Source organism: Hesperophylax consimilis, chromosome 30 (genome assembly GCF_061612785.1).
Source record: "Hesperophylax consimilis isolate HC1 chromosome 30, BYU_Hcon_1.0, whole genome shotgun sequence".
Lineage (NCBI taxonomy): Eukaryota > Metazoa > Arthropoda > Insecta > Trichoptera > Limnephilidae > Hesperophylax > Hesperophylax consimilis.
Genome location: NC_142865.1, coordinates 17,956,201 through 17,970,574, shown reverse-complemented (window position 1 = coordinate 17,970,574; position 14,374 = coordinate 17,956,201). Strand labels below are relative to the sequence as shown.

The following is a 14,374-nucleotide window of genomic DNA, read 5'->3' as shown; positions in this document are numbered from 1 at the left end:
TAACATATTATCAGACATCTCTGTATGGGATTGTATGGCGAGCGATATGTGATCATGGTGTTATTGGCCATGCCCAAAAAACGCTTAGAGTATATAGCCTCGTGTGACACACACAAAGATCAATGGTAATCAATAATGTTGGTTTCAGTGTTTATTATTATTTTATTTTATTTAGTGGGTAATAAAAAAGTTTATTGTATTTGTTTGTTAATTAATTTGTACGTATACAATATGTATTCTTCTTCTTCTTTGTGTGCCGTATCAGGTCCCCCCGACGTTGGCGATCACTCTAGAAAATGTCTCTTTGTCTTGCGCTGCCCGGAATAGCTCCTCCACACTTCTAATGCCGGTCCACTCTCGTATATTTCGCAGCCAAGACATTTGTCTCCTACCAGGCCCTCTGCGACCCTCTATCTTGCCTTTCAATATTAACTGGAGCAAGTGATACTTCTCCCCTCGAAGTACATGACATATGAAATTTTGCTGATTTTTATTAATCTAAAGTCAATTAAACAATACGTGTAATTGACTTTTATTGAAAGAGGCGTAACAATATGATAATTTTAACCGAGAACGGTTTGTTATTTCACAGAATTTGAACAATTCATAAAATTTCAAAGTTAATTTTTTAGATTCTGTCAAGTTCTATTCCAATACTGTTAAGTGAAGCAGCTGGCCAATAATTATATAATAACAGTACTTCAATAGAACCTTTAGAAAACTTGAAAATTAATTGAAATGTGATGAATTTTTCAAATTCTTTGAAACAGCCCGTCCTAAGACTCGTTCTTGAATTCAACAGCTCGGCTGTGGAACGATTTGCCGGCTTTTGTGTTTACTCCCTCGTAAAAGACCCATTTTTACTCCCTCCTGTCTTCAAAAACACCCTCCACAGAGCATCCTTAGAGATGTCAAGCCCTGTGGGAAGTTATATTCCTCAAGACCTCCTGTCTGAAATAATAATTTATCACATAAAATCAACTTGATCATTATTCCCCTATATTCGATTTGCTCCACATATTCCTAGGAAACCCAAGCAATGCTATTAAATAACACACGCATTGTAGAATTATACTAATTTCCTTTGATAGATGAATTGATTAAAACCAGGTACCTACTTTGCCTATTTCCACATTGCTAATTAATTATTTTCTTTTATTTTCAGAAGCTGACGACACTTCACAACCTATCTTCAAAAACGTCAAAATTATAATAATAATAACTTTTTAATCAATTTCCAATAATTGATCTATGAAAACAACATGTTAAAGCTAAATCAAAAATCATCAAAATCATTTCATATTAAGCAATCATTTTATCGTAATCTAAAATAACTTTTTTTTCGTAGAAATTTCGTTTATTTCTTTTCGTAAAAGTCTCTATCTTCTCTTCTTTATCTCTATCTCCATTATTTATTTTCGTAGAATTCTATAACATTATTCTTCTCTTCTCTATCTCTCCTCTATTATACTAAAATAAAGTCTTGCTATCTACGTCTGTCTGTTATGTGCGCTACTGTGCGCACAGTTCTTGTAAACTGCTTAACGGATTTTGATAGGGTTTTCACAGTCATTTAGAGAATTTCTTCCGGAAGGTTTATATATATAATACATGGATATTATATTGTAGAAAGTAGAACAAAAGTCGAACGACTATAATTAAAACATTGATAAACTTGTCGAATTCCGCTGCACGCTTAGTAAGCAAACAAATATAGAATACGATTGCTAATAGTATGGATGATCTGCAGTCTCTCATGTCTAAGATGAACGAAGTATGCATGAAGAATGAGTTAATGGTGAATGTAAGTAAGTCTAAAGTCATGGTGTTTGAAAGAGAGAGTACGAAAACAGCGTGCAATATGGGTGTGAATGAGGAATACTTGGAGCAGGTGGATGAGTTTGTGTATTTAGGAAGTATGGTTACGAGAGATGGGAAGGATGACAGAGATATTGAAAGAAGAGAAAATGCAGGTAACTCCGTTAATGGAGCAATAACAACAAAAATATGTCCAAAGAAGCGAAGTTAGCAGTCCACAATGGAGTGCTGGTGCCTACCCTGATGTATGGAAGTGAGGCATAGAACTGGCAAAGAAAGGATGAAAGTAGATTGAATGCTGTTGAAATGAGATCCTTGAGGCGTATGTGTGTAAAACCATTTATGATCGTGTGAGGAATGTGGAGATCCGCAAAAAAGAGTGCAAGGAAGATGTAAGCGTAATGAGTAAAATCAAGAAAGGGACGCTTAGATGGTTTGGGCTATTCATCTATCTGTTTTATATTTATTTAATGGAGTGTCTGTGGTAGGCGGGCCGGCGGCTTGGATTTGATTTTTATACAAATCTACAGTTTTATTCCGAGATTGACGAAATTTTGAACACTTTACCTTCAAAACAAGACAAAGGTCACTGTCTAAATTTCGAAATATGAATGTCGTTTTTTAGACAGCAATTTCGCCTTCTTCTGACTGCTTCAGAATGCTTGAAGCATTTGAAATAGCCTTCTCCAATATTAAACTAATATTTTAAACTAGCTGAAGTCCCCGCCATTGCCCGGGCTTTACACAGAGATTTTCGAAATCAGACTTAGACCGTGACCTTCCTCCCGTTTTGAAGGTCAAATAATTTGCAAAATTTCATCTATATCAGAGTTGTGTTTACAAATCAAACTGGCCGCCACATACAATCTTCTTTATATAAATATTTATGATTATTTAAAAACAGATAGGTATATAATTTACGACAGTGGTCAGTTCTTCTAATTAAAACTAATGAAATATCAACAGTGCTAATAAAACTCGTGGTGATTTTGAGATTTGCGAGTGAACAAGTGAGTAGTTCGGGGTGATTTAGAGTCCCGGCTCTGGGATGGAGTCGATATGGTGCTAGAGACGTCATGTCGGGGCTGACGAGGCAAACGGATGAAGAGGCGGCAGGAGTTGATGTACAGGAACGAGGGAACTCACTTAGGTACTTTTTATTCTTTAATTACGACTTTAAGTTTGACCTCTTTTGAAATCTAAAATCAAGTATCTAACGGTGCCTAAATGGCGCCTTTTTAGATCTAAAACCAAGTATCTAACGGTGCCCTTAGGAAATGTTAATTCAAGTATCTAACGGTCTCTATTTGGCGCCTTTTGAAATGTAAAATCAAGGATCTAACAGTGCCTAAATGGCGCCTATTGAAATCTTAAATCAAGTATCTAACTGTGCCTAAATGGCGCCTTTTAAAATGTAAAATCAAGTATCTAACAGTGCCTAAATGGCGCCTTTTTAGATCTAAAACCAAGTATCTAACGGTGCCCTTAGGAAATGTAAAATCAAGTATCTAACGGTCTCTATTTGGCGCCTTTTGAAATGTAAAATCAAGTATCTAACTGTACCTAAATGGCGCCTTTTATTATGTAAAATCAAGTATCTAACGGTGCCTAAGTGGCGCCTTTTGAAATCTAAAATCAAGTATCTAACTGTACCTAAATGGAGCCTTTTGAAATGTAAAATCAAGTATCTGACGGTGCCTAAATGGCGCCTTTTGAAATGTAAAATGATCAAAGGGCGCCTAAAGAATCTTAAATTCAAGCACTTAGAACACATACTTGCGAAAAATGTCGCCTAGGGAGTCTTTATTTATATTTTTGCGCCTTTTGAAGTCCACTATTATCACATTGTGCCCGGGTAACAATAATTTTGACATCTTTTAGAATCTAAAAACAAGTATCTAATGGTGTCTAAATCCAATTTTAGCGCCTTTTGAAATCTAATAAATAGGTAATATTGTCTAATGGCGCCTAGAGCAATATTAAAAATTGTGTCTTATTATGTATATGATAAAATCAAATAGCGCCTGGAGAATCATTAATTTAGACATAGAAAAAAAAAAAAATTTGAATGGGATTCTTAATATTATGTATATGACATGGCGCCTAAAGAGACTACAATTTTGACGCATTTTGAAATCTAAAAACAAGTATCTAATGGTGCCTAAATCCAGCTTTGGCGTCTTTTCAAATCTATTTAATGTTTAAATAGTGTCTAATGGCGCCTAGAGAGCAGCATTTAAAAAGCAGTTCAAAATAATAATTATGAACTTTCATTGATTTTGATTTATTTTATTTTCTTATAAAACATGAATAACTTTGTAAAACATCACTTTTATTTTTTATACTATTGCCGATTAGGTTTCGCTACAACCGTAGCTTCATCCGGGCATGTCAAAATTATAATTTCACATCACAAAGTATCTGCTTCATATGAAAATATTATGTTTTATTTACTTCCAGGGTAGCAACCAACTCTCCGCATCTAGTCAGCTTGGGTTGTGGTCGGCTCAGCACTGCAGTAACTATACATCCCATCAAACAAGGTAAAAATGGTAGACTCAAAAACAAAATTGCAAATCCATTAATTTGTTACCAGCATTTAAAATTTTTTTTTTCACTGCTTTCTCATTTTTACGAGAACGATAAATTGACATGTAGGTGATTTTAGTAGCGGTCGCGCTAGTTTTTTAAGTTGCTTTATATTATGTTATGGCTTCAGTTTACCGCTTTGAAATTAACAAATCCTTCTAAATGTCAGGAGAAACTACAATGTAAATTAAAAAGGCCACCAAAAATCATATCAAAACCTCAGATCGACATACCCAACTACACAATTCAAAATTGTATAGCGACCTCCCTCTTATTATCAAAGTACGCAATACGCATGTAACAGAAACAGATGTTTAATTATTACGTTGTGCAAACTTAACACAGAGTACATTTGACATCATATTTCGTTCAAATCACGGAGTGTATACACAGTAAAGATTTTTAAAGATTTTAAGTATATTCAGAATCGGTGTTTTTTGATCTACATGAATATATTTTTACCCAAATTCCTCATTATTTTTGTTTTGCAACATTCGTCCTAGAGATAACCCAAGATTCTTCTTCTTTCGTATGGTGGGGGGGTCAGAGGGGGACATCTAGGTCTGCGAGCCAGTCTAGTTCTAGCTTTCAGTCTGAAAATTTGATCGCTTAAAAATATTATAGATGCTTTAATTAAATACTTCCAGTAGAACATATTTTGGCCTTCACTATTTTAATGGATAATTTTTTGTAAGGACGGGTTGTTTCGGAGAATTTGAACAATTCATCAAATTTCAACGCTCATTTTCCAGTTATGTGAAAGATTTTTTCAAGTTCTGTTTTTATTTCAGTTCTGTCAAGCAAATAGCCTATAATGATGTATTAACAGAACTTGAATAGGACTTTCACAGAACCCAGAAATGAACATTGAAATTTGATGAATTGTTCAAATTCTCCGAAACAACCCGTCCTTAGTCTTTTTATAAGCATGGCAAAAAAAAAAGATTTATCTGAAATACAAAAAAAGAATTATCTGATTTACAAAAAAATGCTTTGAAATTCATTATCTCCTACTTGCAAACCCTTTTTTGGATGTGGTTATATTGTATAACTAGGTGTACCCCGCCACGCCTTGCTGTGGCTCAGTGTATGTGCAGATAGAGAAACAATAACGCATGTTGCTTTATGTCCAATAGATGGCGCTGTTAAAAAAAAACCAAACATTATTTTACCTGTTACAAGTCACATCTATATAATATAGGTATATAAAAACACATGCGTATTCGAATGCAACGTTGTGTCAAAATTTCAAAACAATCGGTGAAGAAATTTTGGAGATTTAAGATTTTGAACAAACGAACATTTACATTTTTATTTATATAGATGTGACAAATTGAGTTCTTTAGATTATGATAGGAAAGCATTTAAATATTTTTGCCTGGATTCCACAAAATAATGCATTTTGGCAATGTTTTTGTTTTCGCTCTAGATAAATAAACTGTTTTCATTGTTTCATTGTAACTACACTTTCGTGGAGTGGACTACGCAATAAAACACTAGCAATAAATCAAAAATATTTAATTAAGATAGGAACTTGTTACATGGCACAAAAGTAAGGTTTATAATGAACAAATTAAGTACAAATTAATATCAGTCTTTTTTTTTATTTTTTTATTTTTTATACTAACTTCACACAGGAGGCCCTGAAGAAAATAATTTCCCTCAGGGCCTATGTCATCTTTGGGGGTGCTGTGTGGGGGGTCTTTTTGTAGAGAGGAAGGAGTGAACATGGGTCTTGAAGAGTCCCATGTTGTAGGAGGGAGGAAACACAGAGGCCGGCAGTTCGTTCCACAGCCGAGCTGTTGAACTTAAGAACGAATCTACACAGTGACCACACATGTCAACATTATGTGGACCACAAATAGCCCCTCTACATCTGGTGCAACGGTGTTTGTTCATCCTCCGGTCCTTGGATGGACACAGGTAGCTAATTGACGTAGATGGAACCGGAGCTTCTATTGTAGAAGATTCGCCAACATTAACAATAAATATAAGAATATATGAATGTACGTACCTTAAAAATAAAAATTGTTGTTATAACTAAAGTTTCGTCCAGCGGACGACGAGATGGTCATAGGGCACGTCCTAGTATGCGTGTGGCCGCAATCGCGTCACGTGCTGCACTGTTTACTTAAATTAGGAAGGTAATGAAAGAGTCAAGGTCGGGGAGCGGGGGGAAGTAGGTGATTTCAAATTTCACCGAGTAGCGCGTCGTCGCCTCGACGAGCGATTAGTTATCTAGGGTTAAACCAAAATAGGCCGCCGGTATTGAATGGGAATATCAACCTTATCGCCATCTGCATAAGGAGTGCTATACACCGAGGCGCATCGCCTCAAACATTTGAACAATTACCTTTTTCACATTAAGTACTGTATTTAACTTAATTATTTTATTTTGGTTTAACAGGTAGGGTGACCATAGGTTCTGACCCATCTTCAGATATCTGCATCCAGGGAACTGGAGTCAGCGAGTCCCACTGCCACATCGAGAACTCGCACGGCGTCGTCACCCTATATCCCCTGCACGGCGACACCACTGTGGATGGCACTAGACATGGACAGCCTGTTAGATTGTCGCAAGGTAATTTTCATATTCATGTTTACTTGCAAACTGTAATTATTTGTAACTAATCACATCATATCGTTTTTGCAGAATGTTTGGCAGGGAGAATAGACTTTCACACAACTCTGTCTTGGCGCACACTTCTTGCTTCTTTCACCATCGTCATATCTCGTTTCATACATTATTTATTTTATTTATTGAGCGAAGACTGTTTACATATAGTTCCTGTGAGCACTTAAGCCATAGGCCCATTGTTCTATCTCCCATTTTACCACATTCCTTTAACAGTTACCCGGTCCCTTTATGAAGTTCACCAGGATTGTCATTGGATATGTGGCTATGTCTTCTGGTTCCACAATGTGTTTTCTCAGGTCTCATCTCTCCATTCCAATTTTCCTTGGTTCCCTGAAGGCCCCACAAGGAAAGGGAGCCTTATCTCTCCTCTCCATTCCCCTTTGGTTCCTCGAAGACCCCACAAGGGAAGAGTTTACGGAGGTTGCCTCATCTTTCCTCTCCACTCCTCCTTGGTTCCCTAAAGGTCCCACGAGGGAAGACGGCCTCATTTCCCTGGAGGCCCCAAGACGAAAGAGTCTACTCCCCCTTGGTTCCCTGAGGACCCCACAAGGGAAGATGGCGTTTCATACATACTATAATTTTATTCTGACTCGAGAGTCAAAACATTACCCGTTTCTAATATTTGATTCACTTGACTACAAACTAGTGGATGCTTGGAACAAACTCCCACAACATGTCATCGATGCAACAAATATAAATCAATTCAAAGCTCTATTGGATTCACATTTGGAGAGAAGAAAGGAATTAATTCAAACTTAAAACAACTCAATTACTGTCAAACTTGTTGTGAAATCAGACATGAGCGCAGCAGAATGCTGCCTGCTCATTACATAATAATAATTATAATAATAATAAACTGGTCAGATTGGCTTTATTTATACTAGTGTACTCTGTAATGCTTCGCTATTGCTAATTTCTTTCTCGGGTGTCTCCGACTTCTTACACCGTTCACTACTGTATACCACAATTTTACTGTTAAAATACTAAGGGGGTATTTCACTATCTCTGATTATGTTCTGACTAAGCACTAATCCGCGGATTAGTCATTTTTTCGTTTTCACTATATCTGAATAACGCTAACGCTCGGGTTAAAGTTCGATTTGACTAATCAGTGCTCGAACCTCACGTTAGGCGCTATTTCTCGAATCAAAGATGGCGTCAAAACATTCCGAGTTTGACAGCGGAGAAGTGAGTCGAATTTTAATGAATGAATTTGAATGCTTGTATGATCCATCCTGAATTATTTGATTGTGTTCAAAATAAGAAACAATGTATTGATTCGACACAAATCTTTCTAAAATGACCTGATAATCAACATAACATAACCAAAAAAATGCACACTTTGCGGTGTGCGGACTGTCACGCATAACAGCCGTGGCAGTAGATGGAGTAACTGCAAACATTTTGCGATGTTGCCAGACTATTTCGAGTGTTATCTATCCGGAAGCTCAAAACAATGGTGAAACGGTCGCCGTTGAATAATGAAGTTATTCTGATCTTTAAAGCCAGCCAACGGATAGCTAGTCAGATATTTAGCCCGACATAGTGAAATACCCCCTAAGTTACATTAATTCAACTCCGTATCTCCTTCCGGTGCAGAGATATTGCGTTGAGTATTCCTCGGGCGTCCCCGACTTCTTTTACCATTCGAATCACTCTCTAAACACTCCTGGCACTGATAAGAACAAACTTTGCAATTTTCTTCGAAATCAATAGACTACTTTTATACGCAGGCTGAATTTTTATATACAAGGTTTTTTCAAAAGAAAAGGTGAATTTCGAATTTTTTCGAAAAGTATTTATTTATTCATCAATATCCATTTTCTCCCCTTCAAAGTAATCCCCCTCAGATATAATGCACTTATGCCAGCGTTTCTTCCAATCCTCGAAGCACTTTTCGGTATGGCCTTCAGCTCGTTCTTCGATTCTGACTTTTTCTCATCAATTGTGGCAAAACGCTTTCCTTTCATTGGTCTCTTCAGTTTCGGGAATAGGAAAAAGTTGCAGGCAGCCAAATCTGGTGAATGCGGTGGTTGAGTCATGATTACGGTGTTGTTTTTGGCCAAATAATCACCAACAAGTATTGATGTGTGAGCTGGTGCATTATCGTGATGCAAAATCCATGATTTGTTTTTCCACAATTTTCACAACAAGCTTCGCTCCCACACGTTTAATGCCCAAAACATCCGAGAAAATTGCATGGCATGAGCCGATTGATATGCCAACATCCTCTGCAACTTCCCTAATAGTGATTTGACGATTTTCCAAAACCATTTTCTTCACTGTTTCGATGTTTTGTTTGTTTGTTGACGTGGTTGCAACTCCAGAACGCTCATCGTCATTAACATCTTCTCAGCCTTCTGTAAAGCGCTTGTACCACTTATAAACAGTTTTTTGAGACAAAGTAGACTCGCCGAATGCCACAGTCAGCATTTTAAGTGCGTTGGAGCGCTTTATTCCATTTTTAACGCAAAATCTAATACATATTCTTTGATCCATTTTTTCAAAAGTAAAAAATGGAAAAACACACAAAAACGTGACTAACCTTTCCAGTGACTAAAAACGTGACTAACCTTTGACGGCCGGCATAGTCCAGTGGTAACGCATTGGACTGCCATTCCGAAGGTCGCGGGTTCGAACCCGGCGTGCGCAAATAAATTTTATTTGATTAATTTGTGTTATTTCACAATTAATTAATTAAAATGATATATAGTATATTTGCGGCACGTTCCAGAGTGGAAGATACTACCAGTATCGCTCTGGTGTAAGACCACCATTCAGAATTGAAACGTTGCTCCAAATGGCTTTAGCCGTGTTTAGTGACTAGATCTGAATAGCCAGGTACTTCCCCACCTTCCTCTTTCCCTTCCCCACTTACCTTCAGCCTCACAACATCCCCCAATCGGGGATGCCATAGACTCACTGGCTCCAGACGGGAGCAGTTGGGACTCTTGTGAGGTATTCACTGTAAAAAAAAAAAAAAAAAAGTGGTCAAAAACAAACCACTAATCCAAAGTGGCGATAATGCTAATCGATAATCGAATGTACACAGCCCGCGAAAATTCAAAATCTAACTATCTACGGGTCAGGAGAGATGTGCGCATTGCTACACATTTCTTTAGACTGATTCGTGGATGGTTTGAAAACTCGGTCATCATGGAGAGCATTCATTTCTATGTTCCCGATGGTTATCTACGTCACCGACAACATAGACTATTTTATCTCCCGCCCTGCAGAACTAACTTGCCAATGGTCATGCCTGTGGGGAGAGCAATCTTGCTGTTGAACAGAATCAATTCGGATATCGACATGTTTTGCATCAATGAAGCTTCCTTTAAAAGGCAAGCTCTATTATCACTGGTATAGTTGATATACACACTGTTAATATTAATCTAAGAATTCTTATTATAAAAATATTTTAAAAACGCATTGAAATTAACAATTTTGTAATGTTTTTGAAATGAATAAACAAAATTGAATTGAATTGAAAAAAATTCACCTTTTCTTTTGAAAAAACCTCGTATATTGATATATATTTTTAATATAAATAAGATACGGTTTACAATAGTTCCCGTGAGCAGTCAGGTCATTCTTTTAGCAGTAAGTGTAAATGTAATGTCCCTTTGATAAAATTCACAATGGTTTTTCATTTGGGTTTGTCTCCTGTGCGTCTTCCCAGGTAGCTGTAGTTTATTCCCATCAGGCAGCAAGCATATATGATCAAACTGAAGGTTAAGAAAGAAATGAAAAAAATACTATTTTTTAAATGCATAATCCTTTGTTAATGCGTTTCTAATTTTAAGTAATTTTCTTTTTCCAGGTTGTATGATTGGAATCGGCCGCTCAAACTACTTACGATTCAACCATCCAGCAGAGGCAAACCTCATGAAATCAGTCCTGCCCAACTCCAGAATATCCATGGCTCCCATACATTTCCTCGCTAGCGAGGGGTTCGAACCCAACCAGCCCGACAAGCAACAGACCATAAGTCAGCAAGATAGTCACTTCACAAACCACAACAGTTACCAAAACCAAAATCAAAATCCGACCAATGAGAATGGGAAAGATTACAGACAAAGTGGACGTGACCAAAACGATATAAGATTTAGCAGCGAGAGTAGTTCTAACGATACACAAAACAGTCACAATGTCTTTACAGATGGACACAAGAATCTAGAGAAGGAACTCGATATGACTTACAAAGAACTGAGTAAAAGAAAACCTCCTGTCGTCCCTCGTAAAACATATCGTGAATTCGACCAGATTTCAAATTCGTCCAATTCAGATCAAGAGGTTGTGATGCAACGCGCTAATACACCGCCGAAATCCGGTGGAATCATGTCAAAAGTGTCGAAATTCGAGTACTACGTTCGCAACTCGCAAAAAACAACAAAAAACACCACCAATGTGCCGCAAAACGCTGAATTATGGTCTCCCAAAGTATTCAGTTCGAATTCGTTAACTGTTAACACACCAGCTAAAGACGTTTTAGTCAATAGAGATGTTCCTACGAATTACGCTGTAAATAAGAATCAGCAAAGAGTCGAAGGGAATAACGTAACTAACGACCTTAAACTGCAGAAGAAGATAATTTTGAATGAAAATAACGCAGTAGAAGCGCGGAATTGTTCGTACACGAACGTCGTGGTTAAAAATCAAGTTGTAAAGATCGATCAGATGGCTAAAAGTTACCAAGGTGTGTTGAGTAAGACCCAGAATGTTGAGAGGAGTAGAAGCAGGAGTCCTGAGGAAGCGGTTGGTAGAAGTGGTGGTCACGGGAGAGTCGCTGGGAAGATGCAAGTTGCGTCCGCGAGCTTTAACAGGAATCCCGTGTTCAACAGTCCCGGAGCACAAGTTCAAGGAAATGGATCTGGTACCAGCGCGGCGGAATTGCAAAGACAACAGGTATTGGATTTTTTTTAAATTTCATTTACATACAATTATTTCTCTAAGGCCTTTCCTTCCACTTGAATTCGCAAGTATCCTACGCTCATGTTGCATATTCACACTGCAAACATCTTGTCGCGTACAGTCTGTAAATGTCACTACTGAAATCACGAGACCCGCATCCCCACCAATCTTTGTTGAATTCTCGAAACATCAAATCTAGAATGTCTTCTTAACCTCGCTCACAACCAAACACTTGGTGTAGCTGTCATTTTTATATTCTGTCATTCTTTGTTGAATTTATTTATTATTTAGAGACTTAACCGACTAGAGCCAGTGAGACTATGGCTTCCCCAATTGGAGCATGTTGTGAGGCTGAAGGTAGTGTGAAAGGGAAGGAGATTGTGAAGAGGAACGTGATGGTGAAGAGGAAGGTGATATTTAGATTTGGTCACCAAACACAACCATAGCCATTTAAAATTTTGAATGATGGTCTTACACCATGGCGATACCGAGAGTATCTTCCATTCTGGAACCTGCTGCAAATATAATATATATTTTTCCAAACTAATTAATTGTGAAATAACATAAATCAATCAAATAAAACTTAACTGTGCACGCCGGGATTCGAACCACGATCTCCGGCTTGTTAATCGAGAGCCTTACCCCTCGACCATGGAGTCCTACAGCATTCTACAACACACTCATTGTTACAGAGTGTCTGACACAGGTGACGCCATGTTTACAGTTGCTGACGATTTTATAAGACGACAATGTGTACCGGTGTATGAACAACAGTGCAGATGTATGGCGGTACAGATATTTGAAGCTCCGAGGATCAGATAGTTGTTTATCCCCGTGAAAGAAGGTCCTATCTCATCTTTGTGGATGCTGTATGGACGGTCTTTTTAACTCTTTGCACGCGGCCTTATCAACTGTTGTTACGGCAAAAAACCTATACTCCCACGCGGCTGTATCAACAGTTTATACGGAAACTTTGACGGCCGATATTCCAGCGCTCTTTCTTCATAAATGTATTTCTTGCTCACTTGGACATTCGTAGAACTATCACGATGCTGACATCTACAAGAATTTCTCAAAAATAAAATTGTATTTCATAAAAAAAGATCGATAATCAAGTGCGCCTCTTCGCGCCTTTTAGTCCTTTAGTTTACATTTTTGTCAACGGATGGCGTTAGTACTAGTATGTCATTCATAACTAAAAATGATAAGTGATCATGGTGTCCCACTTGTGTCTATCACCTAAGTACACACACGCCGAGTGAATGGCGGGACCACATTCAAAAGATACGGTACGTCTTAGTATGAAATTTTATGTTTTTGTTTTTATAAACATCTAAGAGTGTTGACACACGAGTATTTGTTGTCATATTGTGGAGAATAATCTGTTCTGTCTATATAGTCCAATAAATCATGCCAGAATAATATAATTTGACATTTAATTGCGTGCATAGGTATTTGAAAATATGTACCGCGTACGGGTATAGATAAAACGGAGCAAATTAACGCGTTCAAAAGGTTAAGGAAAGGAAGGAGGGAGGAAACACAGATTATTGTCTTTTTACAGCCTGCAACATCTGTAATAATAATATACGTACCATTTTTTGTTTTGTGCATACAGTAAGGATGGCTAAGGTTGTGTTGTTTTAAACTGATCCATTATTTGATGGCCATCAAATTAACAATCAGCTTCATTTAACATTTTGGCTTTTGAATTTGATATTTGTCCAAAGAAGAAAAGCTAGCAGTCCATAATGGAGTGCTGTTGTCAACCCTGATGCAAGGCAGTGAGGCGCACAGTGGGCTGAAAATCGCCTTTCATAGACATAGAGACTTGAATTTTCAAGGGTATTTTTTTTGGCTAGAAATGGATTCTGCTGATCATTACTATGCTATTAAATGTCGTACGAAGCAATTGCGTGTACAAATGAAGGAGTTATAATTTTTTAAAGAAAAATTTGTATGGCGCTGACATTAAAAATGAGGCTATCTCTGGAATCATAAGGTTGGCCGTTCTATCTTTACACACAGATAATACTACTATTTATTTGTATTTTTTTGACATACTTCATATTGTGGCGCAAGGTGCGATTTTTTTTTTAAAAATCCTAAAGTTGAAAAAAAAACTTTTTTTTGTTGATGAATCATTTTAATGCTTAAATGCTTTACATATGAGTATGCTTTGTCTAGTTTACAATATTTTATTTACACTGCAAGCCAAAACACTGTGCACAGTGGGCTGAAAATCGCCTTTCATAGACATAGAGACTTGAATTTTCAAGGGTATTTTTTTTGGCTAGCAATGGATTCTGCTGATCATTAATATGCTATAAAATTTTGTATGAATGAATTGCGTGTACAAATGAAGGAGTCATCATTTTTTTAAGAAAAATTTGTATGGAGCTGACATTAAAAATGAGG

At 37.2% G+C, this 14,374-nt stretch overlaps 1 protein-coding gene across 3 annotated transcripts in view; it reads left to right on the top strand.

Annotated features, from left to right (window-relative positions):
- LOC149409715 (uncharacterized) overlaps positions 1-14,374 on the top strand; it is a 251,361-nt gene that overhangs the window by 147,463 nt on the left and 89,524 nt on the right. For 2 of the 3 annotated variants that reach the window (XM_089649564.1, XM_089649562.1), the window contains exons 2-5: positions 2,723-2,968; positions 4,279-4,361; positions 6,815-6,988; positions 10,866-11,950. In XM_089649564.1, the coding sequence (XP_089505690.1) occupies positions 2,895-2,968; positions 4,279-4,361; positions 6,815-6,988; positions 10,866-11,950 (1,416 nt within the window). In that variant the 5' untranslated portion in view covers positions 2,723-2,894. The remainder of the gene's footprint in view (positions 1-2,722; positions 2,969-4,278; positions 4,362-6,814; positions 6,989-10,865; positions 11,951-14,374) is intronic. The other variant, XM_089649563.1, reaches the window with a different exon arrangement.